The following is a 15,157-nucleotide window of genomic DNA, read 5'->3' as shown; positions in this document are numbered from 1 at the left end:
TCTTTTCCTAAAACTTCTAGATACATGTTTTCTTTTTTTCTTACATCTAAATATGAGCCACTTACACATGTACGTTTATAGCAAATAGAGAGGAGAATAAATGATGTATGCTTGTAAGTGTAGTTATATATAATCACGTTTAAGGTATAATTATTTAAGCGATGTAGCTTCTCACCTGTTGATCATTTTTCATTAAAAGTTGAAAGTTATGCAATGTTATGTTTGACCTAAAGTTTATATTAAACTATCTCTTGCTTGAAGAAGAGTCCTCAAATGATTGTGCTTTCATGCGTTATATACAGTAAAACCTATACAAGCCGGGAATATCAAAATTTTGCAGCATTATCTTGAGGTTTTCTCTTATAAAAGCCCCTCTATGTGGTGAAACCTGCGTAATGCAGATGGAAATCTATCTTTCACCTACCTTGGCTGTCAGCAAGTAGGATTAGAATCTGAGTAAGGCACAAAAAATGTTTTTGATTAAATATTAGTTTCTTATTTGATTAATAATTTCTTTAAATATTAATAAATTCATCTTTAATTAATGATCTGTTAAAATATTAATAAATTCTCAGACATTTTTATTACAGCAAGTATTGGTTAAATATATTCTGTTCTTTTTTGTGCCATCATTATTTTTGCAGTTAGATTAAACAAAAGAATGGAACAAGAAAATAGGAATATTCTACTTTTCCCAGATAACACAACTTGTCACCCAAAAGTTCAACTTTTAAATGCTCATTTAGTCTTTCTACCTCCATGTACAACATCAGTTCTACAGCCACTAGATAATGGAATTATATGGTGTATAAAATTGAAATACAGAAAATTGATGCTTCAGCATATTATTACAAACATGGATGACTGTAAGAGAGCATCTGAAATGACCATGAAAATTAATGTGTTAGATACAATTGCATTTTTAAGTCATTCATGATGAACTCATAATAAAATGCTTTTGAAACTGTGGATTTATTCTTGATAATGGCGGAGATTGTGGAGAAGTTGTTTGTTATGATAATTCTATTTAAATCCAAACTCTAATTGAGAAGATTGATGCAGATGATTTTGTGAACATGGAAGGTTTTGTGAATGTTGACAAGAATTTTTTAATAGAAACTGATTTAAATTCTGTAATAGAATCACAAGATGATAACAGTGTGAGAATTCAGAAGATGAACAAAATGGAAAAGATAGTGAGGAAACAGAAATTCCCACTTCATCGCAAGTGTTAAGTTATATTAAAGCTATCAAATTGTATTCAAAAATGAAGGGGGAAATGAACTTCATGAAAAAGCCATAGAATTGGCATTCTCTTTTAACCATATGAGAAAGCCCATTAAAAAAAATGAAACAGTTGAAATTGGACACTTTCTTCAAATAAATTTAAGATTTTGTGCACTTGTGTATATTTTGAATGTCTATTTTTGTTCTTATTCTAATAAATATAGCATAAACAGTAAAATAATGTTATTCACAAACATCTCACTTCCCTTTAGTCAGGCAAGTATGACGTTCCACTCAAAAATACATGTAATTAAGGAAATGCATGTTCACTATGTCTAAGCCGGAAATTTTAGTTGGTCCCGTGCAGTTCCACCCTAGATAGGTTTTACTGTGTATGGTGAAGGTTCCCTAAACATTTATTTTGTCACATTTTGTGTTTCTCAGTTAAAAAAAGTACTATTAAAAGCTTTAAATTATGATTTTATTGTAAACAAAATAAAGTTACAGTTAGATATGAGATTCCTTATGTGTTACCTTGCAAATTGGAGATGTTTAGCTAAGACAAGTTGTTTACTTTTAACCCTTTTCGATTGTTTCACTACAAAATACACACACTTGTCTACACGTTTTCACACGTTAAATATTTGCAATATGACTTTTGATTTGATACAGCGTGTATATTTTCACAAAATTTGCTACACTTTTAGTAAAGATTACAAGCTGTTTTGTAAACAAAAAAAAAGAATTTTTAATGAAATATTTTTACTAAGGACTTGTTTATGAAAATAAAAGTCTTTTTAGTTGCTAGTCTGAGTGAAAAGTGATTTCATGCTATGATTAAGGAAAATATTTTTGGTCCAAAAATCTCATATCATTTGGGTAATCTCTAAAACCACCTAAATACATTGCAAATGTATGTTATTTTCTGTACTTTTATTGTAGGGTCACTTGACTAATCATCATAAAAAAATTAGGAAATATATATATGTAAAAATTATGCTTTTTTCATGCTAGAATGACTATATAATATAACATGAAAATACAAATGTATATTCTAAGTAGTTTGAACCTCATAACGCTATATATGTATTTATTTATTATTTTTGTAATGTTAACCTTCCAGTCATACCTTGCTAACATTACATAACTTACATTGACACAGTTCACGTGCACCCGTATTACACATCCAGTAATATAAAATTGTCTTTTAGTCTTCCTTGTCTTGGCTGTGTTTTAGTGGACTGTTTGGTAATATACAGTTATTATCCATTATATATGTATATATATTATTACTATTTAGAAATAAATTATTAAACAAATTTTTATTAAAATATACAACAGTAAATCAAGAAGTAAAGCAAACAATTATCTCTTCTCACTATGACCTATTAATTCAGTTTCTGATGGGCATAGGTTGCCAAGCCTTTTAAACTTTCACATGTGGAGGATATGAGAAAATAATTTTTTGGTTTTATTTATATACAGTTGGATAACCAAAAAGTCATGAATAACAATACTGATACCATAGAATTCCACTATAATTTATTAAGCTTAGTAACTAAGATATATTTATATTTCAAAATATATTAAACTTTGAGCAGACTAAAGATACAACCTATCTTCATGAAATCGTGGTTTGAAATAATGTGGTAGCCTTTTCTCAGCTATTGTAGTCTGTGAAAATGCTACTGTTGATTGGTTATTCACATGTCATATATTGAAGTTAGTGTATACAATAGACTGTTTTCAAAAATGGAAAGAGGTGAATGAGGCCACTGTGTTTGATTCAGTACATAAGCCATATTTCAGCAAAATAAAAAGATATGATATTCTTATTATTATTAGTTTGTGTTCTAATTTATACGAAACTATAGATTTAGTGTTTTGACTTCACAAACATCTGATGTGTTGCATAAAACAGTGCTGCATTGAACAAATACGACTCACTAGAATCTATATTTAAATGTGTTCTTTTGATATTTACTTTTAAACTTAAAAAATTAACTCATGTATAATATTAAATTTAGAATTAAAATCTACAAGTTGATTCCAAACTTATTGACATAAATTTATAAAATAGTAGTTAAATAAAAAATTTTGAATGTAAGTCAACAAACACAGTGACATGACCTTTGACCAGTGACTCATCATGAAAGAGTTAATATAAACATTGTTACATTGTATTTATTTTGTTGTAACAGTTTTCAGTATGAACATTATTACTTAAACTTTGTTAGTATAAATAATTGTCTTTCAATGTTTCATTCCTATGTATTGTATTGAAACTGATTATTGTTACAATAGGTCAGCAGATGATGATGAGGATCCAGAAATTAAAGCAGAAAGAGAGAAAGAAAGAAGACAAGCTAATAATGCTAGAGAAAGGTTGATTACTTTTTAATTGCATATCAGTAAAGTTAATCAACATTTTAGCATTGAAAGTTTTATAGCCTTATAAGTTGAATTTTCTGTGAAAGATGTTGAAACCACTATTTATTTACTGTTTCTTGAAGAAGTAGCCACCAATTTTAAATTGGTCAGTAGAATGTGGACTCAAGTTCAAACCTCTGGAAACCAAGTTTTTCACCATCTTTCATGTGATTTGATCTGAACTTCTGTCTAAGATCATTACATCTTTTGATGAAAGTTCTATTGTAGCATAATTTATATGTCTAGTTCGTGTTTTGATAAATTATTGTTGAATTTACAACAGTATTTAGGCTATTTAAGTGCATAATGTTTAGCAACTTAAATTTTGTTCTTAAAATCAATTTTAAAAATAGGAATTTGCTTGAAAGAGAGAATTAGGTCTAGCCATACACTGAATAAATATAGTTGTGTTTGCTATAATTAAACAATTTTAACTGTTTTAGTCAGATATATGCCTTTAAAGGATTGCTTATTAATATTTTGTCACTTTTCAAAGATGAAATGAAAAGATTTTATATGCATTGTAAAACATTCACAGAAAATAATCCATAATCCTGTAAGCACATTCTAACTCTTCACTTTTAAGCATGGTGTTTCTCTAGAAATGTATTAAACATTATTCATAAAATGTAAAACATGTTTTTGTTCTCATCCAAGAGGAATAAGAGTGACATAACAAAATCTTTTAACTTCTCGAAACTTGATGGCTCATGAAACAGATTTTTATTGTAGTTTAAATCTCTAGTTTGTAATATAGGAAATTTTTTTAGAAAAAGTAAATTTAGACAATTTGAATCTCAAAATACTAACACCTACAAAAATATCAGCTTTTTTTGATGTACATTACATGGAGGCAAAATTTTAGTACAGTAATCAAAGAGTTTGAAAGTTATTCAAGTTAAACCAACAGGATAAACCTCGACTATGAGCAAATAGAATTAACCATACAACATAAAATGTGATAAAATGACCACCTAACAGTTTTTAAGTAGATGTAGATCCACTTTAAGTAGATCTGTTTTATAATAATCGAAGTAAACATTTGGAGAAAATTTACCAGAATTAGAAAAATATTTTTATCTGAGAGAAAATGAGAACTTGTTCTTGGGGGAACAAGAAATCATTTTATTACAAGCAGCACTAATAATGTCTTTTTGAACTTCATAATTTTAAATTCAACTTCTGGTCATTTACTGTTGTACACTAATTTTAAATTATGACTGCAGCTTACCTTCTTTGCAGCCTAAGGTATTTTGGAGCAGAAACTAAATTTATGTATAGAATTAACAGAAAAAGTAGCTGATGAAAGTATACATCCATTAATAATCAAGATTTGAGAATTTAGATTCTGGTTTTGTGTATTATTTAAAGGCTTATCATTGTTCAATAGTAACTCATTTTGATATGTTGTTATGTATTTTTAGTAGAATTTCAAAAAGAAACTTCTAATTTATTGATAGCATTTTCAAAGATTAGTACTTATGCATTTGTAAACTCTGAAACCCAGAAGTAACATGTTTTGTTTGATGTTATTTAATATTCTCTGTTACTAGAATTCGTGTCAGAGACATTAATGAAGCTTTTAAAGAGCTGGGTCGAATGTGTATGATGCACATGAAAGCAGAAAAATCACAGACCAAACTAGGTATTCTTCACCAAGCTGTGGAACTTATCACAAGCTTAGAGCAACAAGTTAGAGGTGTGTCTGGTATTTGGAAAACCCTTTTAGAAACTCCAATTAGTTAAAAACTCTTGCAGTTTAAGTTTTTTTAATGTTTAGATGAGTCTGTAACTGGTACCACACATATGCATCAACGTAGTTTACAAGATATTTCACAAGTGAATTCAGTTAGAATTATAAAAGTCGTTACCAGTTACTATTAGAGATAGGAAGTAAATTAAATGCAATATATTTATTACAACATAAAAAAGATACAAATAAATTTATATTTTATTAAGTTTTAGGGGACATTAAATGTCAAAGTCGTTATGTAAGATTGTATTGTAGATCAAATTGAAGAACATAATGTGAAAAATTAGTCTCAGATTTAACAAGTTCAGTAGACATATTACTTAGGGATTATTATTTTGTCTCAAATGTCAGCTATTTTTCTAATATAAGATGTTCATGTGGAAATATGTACAAAAGTAAAGTAATAGCTTAGTTTGGATTGTAGTTATTTGAAAATTAGTAGAAAATTTTGAGAAGTTGTTAATAGTGTTAGACTAACAGTTTAAACTAATTACTAGAAATGAATGTAAAGTTAATTGGTTATTGTATTTAATTTTGCTGACTTTATATGCAACTACAAAACTTAAAAATTATTATAATGTTAGATATTGCTATGAAAATGTAATGTGGATATGAAGTGTTAATTTTATTAGACTGAGTAAGTAGCACAAAAGTGTTTAAATAATAAAAGTATTGTATTTGTGTGGTATATGTATGAATAATACACGTAAACTTGAAGATTCCGCATGATATGAACACTCTGTAAGGATTTGGTCTATAATAACATTGGTTCATATTACCATACAAAAGTCTGTAGATTCTACTGTTAATTGTTATATCAGTGTAATTATTTTGTTTTTTTGTTTCAGAGAGAAACTTAAATCCCAAAGCAGCCTGTTTAAAAAGAAGAGAAGAAGAAAAAAACGAAGAGGGCCCAAAGTTAACAACACATGGGCTTCACCATGCTCCCCCTGGGTTAGACCCTTTGTCTCATCAACGAATGCCTAAGTCATTGCCGGTGAGTAGTTTATATCGTGGGTTTCTTCCATCTTTTGCTGTTCTTTTCTTGGAGTGAAAATTTGATGATTTAAGGAAATTGAAATTGTATATATACATATAAATTTGATTATATAAATACCCCTGTTTAGATTATGTAATGATTTTGATTATTGCAGTTTTCATATATTCTGGATGTTTGCTCTGTCTTTGTTTGTAAGCAAATATATTCAGTTTTTATATACATTTTGAGAATGAGAAGAAACATACAATCCCATTTTTCTTAAAACTTTTGCTTAGTGTAATTATTTTACGTTTTATGAACTTATGAGTAAGTTCAAGGTGTCTTCTCACAAAATGAAAATAAAATCATAATTAAAATACCCTCTAAGATGAGAAGTATTTGTAAATTACATGGATAGCCTTGAGATAGAAAACCAGATATACGTTAGAATTTAGTGATTATCTGATATCTATACATTTTTAATCAAAGTGACCAATACATTCAAGCATAAATACCAAACAAGCACTTAACATTGCATTGCATATGATGTATACATTTGTTCATGTTTATATGATGAATAATTTTGAACTTATTTAATACACAATACTAAGTGGGAACCTTCAGAAGAAATTCATTTTTGTTTTTCAAGCATATGGTAACCATACTTTATAAAAATAATATATAATAATACACATTTGCTTGTTTATAAGCACATTATAAAATTCAAGAAGCTGTGTGTCACATCTATTTTTTTGAGAAAAATTTATATTCTTTAACATTGTTTTTTCTGCCTTTTAAAAAAGGAAGTCATTTTATTTTAATAAATCTTTTCTGTATTGAACTTTTTATTTGTATACAAACACAAATAATGAAGTGCTCGAGATATTGATCAACTGAAGTTGAAAATTAACAAAATATTTAAATATTTATCAGCTTATTCCTGTTACTAATATTGTTTCTTTGTATACAGTATGAAATAGAAATGTTTATCAGTAAAGTCGGTTACTTGTATGAATTATCATTGGCATATTTGAGCACTTAAATACTATCGGAGACATCATGCACTTAGTTATATTTAAGTTCAGTTAACCTGTGTATGGTAGTTTATTAAATAGTTGAAACACTGAAATACTTTAACGTTATTTTTACAGTATTTCTTCCAGTTTGATCAGCAGAATGTTTTTTTTTTGTCAAATTCTCAAAGCAGTGTACAGTGAAATGTTTGTTTAATGAAATTGAGAAATGTCATTAAAGTGAACTGTTTGTGAGTTGCCATCATCAGCAATGTTAAAATTCAATTAAAATGAAATATAAGAAAGTAAAATTAATGTAATACTAAGTCTGTTTTACCATATTTGTCAGGAAAAGTTCATGTTAAAATTGAGTAGATTTACATACAAAGTACTAAAAGCCTTTCCCTGTTGAATTGACTTGCATGCTGGCAACAGTCATGAGACTTAATGTTCTGGGTGTCTTTGACACAGTATTAAGTATGTATTAACTTTCCTATCTTCTACATGGTCTATTGTACAAGGGTCAGGAGAACATAAATTATTTCTGTTTTCTTCTTTCCTTTTAGGTTGCTCATCAAATAATTTCTATTCTCTTGCTTTGTCTTCCTTAGCTACTTCTCAGTTGATATTCTGTACTTTTACTCTTTCCTTTTGACCTTATAGAATGGCCAAATTTAGAAGGAGGGTGGGTCTCCTGTTTCTCATAAATTCTCCATCTAAACTACTGGGGAGTCATCTTGAGTCATTTCATTTGTTTATTTGCAGGATCAATGAGTGTAACAAATCCTTCAGTAAATCTCAAATCTTCTTTGGAAAGGAGCAGTTAAATTGGTTTATATTGCTTCTTCAGGTGATTCAGAAACCTATTATAGACCTTTTTCAGTTGGTTCTGTAATTGTAGAGACCATGTCAAGTAAAAAACATGAAGTTGGTATCAAATTTTCTTTTTTGTGGGCATTGGATTCTTATCTTATTTCTTCATCTGTACTACCAACATTTTATTCATTTTTTTTCCATTCATGTAACACTGATTTTCACTCTTAAGTAAATGATTGACTCAACTATGGTTTCCATAATTGAATTAACCTTTCCACAAGAAACCAGTCCCATTTCCAGCACAACAACCTTGAATTTCCATTTTCTTGGCTTGATGTCATAGGTCTGTGGCTTCATGGCTGGCTGGCTGTTCATTTTTTGTATGAGAATCAAGATTCTGTTTTTCAGGTGGCTCAAATGTTAACCCATCTTTTCTTGTTGTCTCTTAACCTCATTGGACTACTTCTTGGACTTGGTGCGTTAAAAATTATATTTTATCTCATGCTTAATAAGTTGCTTCTTTTCTTAAGTGTTTGTCTTATGATCAAGGTTTGTCAGCTTCTTTATTGCTATACAGCACTACATTTTCTATCAGCTTTGGATGCTGTGGAAGCCACCAGTCGCTTTTGTTCCCTCTGCTCAAAAACCTTTTGTAAGGCCTTTCATTTCCAAAAGCTCCAATTTACTAAATATTGTCCTAAATGGTAGTTGTGTTTGTTGGCTTCCTTTCCTTTTGAACACTTAGCAGTTTTTTTTCTACTCTCTTTTATTACTTGTATTGGACATTCTGATATCTTTACCTTTAACCCTCAATGTGTATTATTTTCATGGAAGGCCTTATGTCCAGATCAAGTCTTTTTTCACCCAAAACTGAAAGAAATGTTAACCATTTTGTCCAGTTTATTGTATTACTTCCCTGACTAATCACAACTTTCCTTTAGAGGAATGTTTTTTATGCTCTATCTTAGCTATTGGTTTTTATCTTGACACTTTGAAATCTTCCAGAGAGTTTTGGAAACTGTTGTTTATACTTTATCACAAATTGCTGTTTTTAGACCTTGCTCTGATAACATTAACAAATTGGTTTGTGAAATTATTTATTGTTTACTATTTTGTAGATTTTGAGACCATCCTTCAAAAGGTCTCTACCTCAAGGTCTTGAAAATGAAACTGGTTAAATTTGAAAGTTTTAACAGTAGTAGACCAGTCATCTACTCAGAATTATTAAGCAGTTTTGCAGGAGTTCATACAAGCAGTGTAGCACCACAGATGTTTTACTAGTAAAACTCCCTTGGTTGTGTGTACTACACCATTGCAATGATGCTTGTAGCACATTTCTTATTTTTGTTAACATCACCAACTGCCATATTACCCTTATGCCAATCTGCAGTTATAACAAATGCTATTCAAAACTGCCTGCTACTATACATTGCATTACACATAGCTTACTACAAGGTTGTATGAACTTCATCTGGTGCACACAGTTACTTTGGGTGTTAGTGATTGTTCCCAGTGTCAGTATGTCTAGTAGGTACTGTGATCCTGTTTGTCTTCTAATATTGTAAAAAATCTATTGACATCAACACTAGTTTTATTTTTATTTGGTTTTTTTATTCATTCATTTTTATTTTTTTGAAAAGTTATAACAGAGACTGTGGGATTAACATGCACAAAATTTGCTGTTAAGATGTTAATAAAGTTTTTTTGATGGATATTATTTTTATTCTTGCTTTATTTTTTCATTGGGTAACTTATTACATGGTCTCAGTCTTGGACATTGAGGTCTTGACTGCATTGCATTGCTTACGTAATGGTCCTGACAGCCTAAAGAGAGAATTTTGGGTTACATCTCATCAAATTTGCATTTGGTGATGTTTTTGGCATCTCAGTTGCAGTACCCTTCTCTAGATTAGGATTTTGTAAAATTTGAATGCACTGTTGTCTCTTTTTCTTCAAGATTCCATTTGTGATTCTTCAAGCCATATGGAATCTATAAGAGGTGTTTCTTTGTCACCTACTTAGTTACAGTTTGGGTCTACAGGTATGTTGCATGTGATAACCCAGTTATACCTCTTGTGTCCATTATCCCTGTTAACAAGGACAGCCATGACATCCAGAGTAGAACAGTCATTTGATAAAGAGAAAATCAGAAAGATCATGATTTCTTCTTTATATTATGAGCCTTCATGCTTGAATGTATTTGTCTAATCAGGTATCATGTTCGTGCTCCATCAGATGATTGTGTTATATGTAAATTGACAGGAGAGGCTTACTTGTTGGTGATAATGTTTCAGTGATTACTTTTACAGTGTGTGTGTGGGTCCTTGCATGGCCTTTCAGGTATTAGAGGCAAGAAGACCATTCTACATACAGGATGGGGTATACTTTACTGTTTTATTTTTGTTTTTCAACCTTATTTATTGTTCCAACTATATTGTACTTGGTCTAGTATCAGCATCCTTTCAAAGAAGGAGATCCATTCTATTGTTTCTGTCTAAGAACAAAACATTTTGAGAGTAGCAATAGGTCCTGATGGTCTAATGAAAAAATAGGTTTACAGTGCTGCAGATAGGAGTTCAGTTCCCTTCAGTGGGCACAGCAGATAACCTGAGAGCTGCACAAATATCCTTAAAGATCCAGGAGTTGTTAAGCACATCTTTGGGTCTTTCTATGTCTTTTTTATTCTCTCTGGCTGCTCATTAATTTATGACTTGGCCATCTTCTTCAGATGAGGATGAAATGTGACAGAAGCGTGTCCAGTCATCTCTCTGTAGTAGTCTTCTTTGCTGAGGATCTTACACTATATCCACAGGAATACCTATTATGCCATCACTTATGATCATATCTAAGAACATATAATTCCTGCTGGGCACCGTCCAATTCCATAGGTTGCAGGATTGTGTGAAAGTGGGAGGGAATGTATTACTCTGAAATACATTCCCTCCCAGCTTCACACAGTCATGAAGAGTTTTCTGTTTTTCTATTATGACCACAACTAAGAATTGTGGATTGCAACAAGGAAGAAGAGATGCACATTTTCTTTACTTGCACAATAAGCTGTGTGAGAAAGATAGGAGAATGGAGAATTCTGAGTAAGTTGACACATGTTCTAAATGTTAAGAGCATTCAGAACATTAAGTTGCATGGTTGTTGACAGCAAGAAAGCAACTCAACAAGTAAAGAGCTTTTTGTATTTCAGGAGTATTGTCCTGAAATTAATTTTGATTTAAAAAAATATATATATAATTTGAACATTTTCTAAATACAAGATATTGTTTTTCTGAAGATTGTTTTAGTTAAATATATTAAATTGAATTATCATATGTGGGATAAACAAATATTTAATGTTTCATTACTTTAATATTTCTTCTGAAGAATGCTTAATGATTATAATTGGTATTCCTTGAATTCATTTCTAATTCTTTACTTGTATATGGATACAATGAAAAAAATTAAGAGTAAAATATTAAATTATCAATACTGTGCTATTAATTAGTTATGATTGCTTTTTCCAGGGACCGCAACCTCCACTGCCTCCAACACATCCACAGCAATAGAACTCGTACATTGAAACATTACAGTTCTTATCATAGTATACGCTTGTTGACTGTGGATTGTACAGAATATTTGGGCCATAGCAGCCCCCACAGCCTATGGACTGGAGGACACATTTCAACGCTTCCTTCCATTTGCAGCAGTAATTTCATCATTACAAAAGCAGGATTACGATAAACATTGAATCATAACTTAAAAGAGGAAATATATTGTTGCTAATGTGTAATCCTTTCTCTAGGACTAAGTAATGATTTATTTTTGGAAAATGAACAAAAATTCCTGTACTGAAACCTGCTTAAGTGTTGTTGTTCATTACCTTTGAGAAAATTCGAATGCATGGAGAAAAGAAAGAGTCAGGTTTAAGAAGCTGACATTTTTCTATTTTTGATCATGATTATTCAAGGCCAAAGTAATAATTGGTGACTCCTTTTAAATGTAAAATAAGGTTTGAGTCAAGATAAAACATCTCTGTACTTGTTCTCTTTCCTACCAAAAACAAGAATAAACATTATGGTATCTAGTATTTTCAAACATATACCATAAATTATAGAACACTTACTACCTAGTACTCACTCTCTGAGATTAAGGGGGAAACTATCTCGATTTTTTTCTTCTCTGTCAGTAAAATCTCTCTCTATGGTAATATTTTGTTCTACCTACAGTGATTTCACTGGTTAAAGTGATGCACCTCCATTGTTTTGTACTTATCTTGACTCCTAAAAACTCACACATGCAAAGGCCAGTGAGGTGTTATTTTAGGGATGAAGGCGACTTATTGTCACGCTTTTCTGATGCACTTTCTACTTGTACAGACTATTTAGTAAATGATGTAGTGTACATCATTATTAATAAACGTAAGATACATCTTGTTGGGTTTTTTTTTCAGCAACTTCTTGTAAATGTACTTAATAATGAAAAAAATTTTATCACTGGGAAATGTTTTCATAACTTTCTTTAGAGCTAAGAACAAGTTCTGAAATTTTTAGTTTTAAAAATATGTTGATCTAAATGGTGGTGCTTCTCCAAAGTTCACTTTATCAAAAGTTTTGTTAGTTGAAAGTATGCTTGTTGTATCCTTTTTATTTCTATTAAGTGCAAGTTTTGGAAAGTTCACTTTTTTATATTTTTATCTAGAGATCAGGATGTATTTTAAAGAATCTGTGTTGTAGTCACTTAATTATTCAACGTGAAATCCACCGTAGGAGTCAAAACACCTCTCTTACTAAAACTTTATTATATAAAAAAAAAAAAACAGGTGCTAATATGTTACCCTAAAAATAAAGATCCAGATCAGAATTTAAATTGCTTGCATTTTAACGATAGATCTGTTAACAACAAAACAAACTTGTGGGTAAGAGAATATGTTGTTAAAGCTTAAGTTAATGCCAGCAAGAAACGACGTAGAAGAAGAAATTCTTCATTGTATATTTTGTGTTATGCATTTACAAGTGAAACGTTTTTTAACTTTTCTTTATGCAAAGTGCTCATTTATAATCATCATAAATGTTGTATTGCAGCTTTTGTGCAAAAAGAAAAACTTTAAAACAATTTAGCTTGCCTTTTTTTTAAATTGTTATATTTTTGATTTTATAGCTTGTCACAGTAAAGCAGCTTACGATCCCATTGTACCATACGTAAAAGATGTTGCCGTGCAACTAGCAGTTATATATATAGAATTACATCTGTACTGTAGGAGAGAATAAGCCATTATAAAATACATATATTCATGGTACATGTGCTTGCTTTTTCTTTCGTAGTGTATTTGTTTTTGGATCGGTGTTGTGAAATAATCTCTCATTGTTCTTCTCTTTTGCTCCAATACAACTTTTTTTTTATTTTTTAAATGTAATTCATTGGGTTTGTGTTCTGTCTATTGTTTGTAAGCACATATCTTCAGTATGTTATATACATTTTTGAGAGTGAAAAGAAATAAACAGTGCCATTTTTCTTACAAAAAAAACTCTTGCTCAACTTAATTATTTTACATTGTGTTTGAGTACAAGTTGTCATCTTAAAAAAAATTAATTGATAAAGGCACGACTAATGTAAAAAAACAGAATCTTTGTTGATTAGAATAAAAAATCCACATTAAATTCATATTCTTTGTCATAAAATGCATTCTGATTGAAAAAAAAAATGTTTCAAAGAATATCAGAATGATGAATATTCCAAGTGAAATCATGAAACTTAAAAATTTTAAGTTACGTTTTTGCTGCTTATTATATCAGTAAATTAGAATTTATTCAGATATTTAAGATCAACCAATAAGAAGCTGAAAGGTCACAAGTACAAAGCCTAAGTTACAACTCGAAGATAATGTGGAATCATGTTTTATTTGGTCATTATTCTTCATGAGATGTTATAATGTCTTGTGACTTACTTTTTCCATACATCGTAGCATGTTTTTAACATAAACGTAATATCTAAGTTTGATTTATTGCCAGAATTCAGTTTTAGACTATATTTATTATCCTATGTTCGTGTAAAGTATCAGTAGAGAAACAAAATGGCCGACAGAAGTTATAAACTGTAACACTGGTTTGTATGAAATATCCCATCGTGCCAGAAGAAACGACCGTGTGATATAAAACCATTTAAGAGGAAATAAAAGATCAAATCGGCTTTCTACATATACATAATTGATAATATATTTGGTTATCTTAACACAGAAATGATGTTATGAGCAGGGATCTAATACTGGATCATATTTAAAAAAAAGGCGTGATTTGCAGGAAAAGTATCCAAACATTTCTGACTTTCTGTATATTATAGGTCATATTAATATTAGAGTGACTGCCTTAGAAGTACACCTGACGCAAATCACGAAAGGTCAACATAAGAGATGTGTGAAGTTAATATTTCTTTTGTAGTCTGTATGATGCTAGTTGGGCCAAATTTGCAAGCTCACTTACAAGGTACATGAAATTAACTCTGTTTTTGCCACCCAAGAATCTGTCTGATAAAAATTTACAACTCGTTAAAGACACACCTATTAACAGGTCTCTTATATGACGCATTAAAGTATCCGCCGAACAACAGTTGTATTAAATTGTGTGTTAACGCAGAACAGAGACTGTCCTACAGAACTATCCTTGGGCATCATAATAAACGTTAATAAAAGTAATTTTACCACAATAACAATTACATGAAGGTAATTTTCGAAGTAACAAAATGGTCCTGTTGTTTATTCCCCATTGATTTATCTAAAATGTATCACTTATGAAGTAATTTCTGAGAGTGTAAGCCTTATTTGGAAACAAATGATGCTAGGCATACACTACTTTATATATTGTTTACAATTACATATGTAACCAGTTTCTTTTTCAAAATTGTTTCATAAAGTTGACTTGTACGTATAAGTAGGCCATGTTTCAAAATAAGCCT

The 15,157-nt window shown here is 30.2% G+C and overlaps 1 protein-coding gene across 8 annotated transcripts in view; it reads left to right on the top strand.

Annotated features, from left to right (window-relative positions):
- Positions 1-13,733, top strand: part of LOC143225048 (transcription factor 12-like) — a 124,676-nt gene extending 110,943 nt beyond the window's left edge. For all 8 annotated transcript variants that reach the window (XM_076453735.1, XM_076453734.1, XM_076453736.1 and 5 more), the window contains 4 exons: positions 3,532-3,612; positions 5,211-5,356; positions 6,259-6,407; positions 11,734-13,733. In XM_076453735.1, the coding sequence (XP_076309850.1) occupies positions 3,532-3,612; positions 5,211-5,356; positions 6,259-6,407; positions 11,734-11,775 (418 nt within the window). In that variant the 3' untranslated portion in view covers positions 11,776-13,733. The remainder of the gene's footprint in view (positions 1-3,531; positions 3,613-5,210; positions 5,357-6,258; positions 6,408-11,733) is intronic.
- Positions 13,734-15,157: the final 1,424 nt, after the last annotated feature.

The sequence above is a fragment of the Tachypleus tridentatus genome, chromosome 9, assembly GCF_004210375.1.
Source record: "Tachypleus tridentatus isolate NWPU-2018 chromosome 9, ASM421037v1, whole genome shotgun sequence".
Lineage (NCBI taxonomy): Eukaryota > Metazoa > Arthropoda > Merostomata > Xiphosura > Limulidae > Tachypleus > Tachypleus tridentatus.
This window is presented reverse-complemented; position numbering and strand designations above follow the sequence as displayed.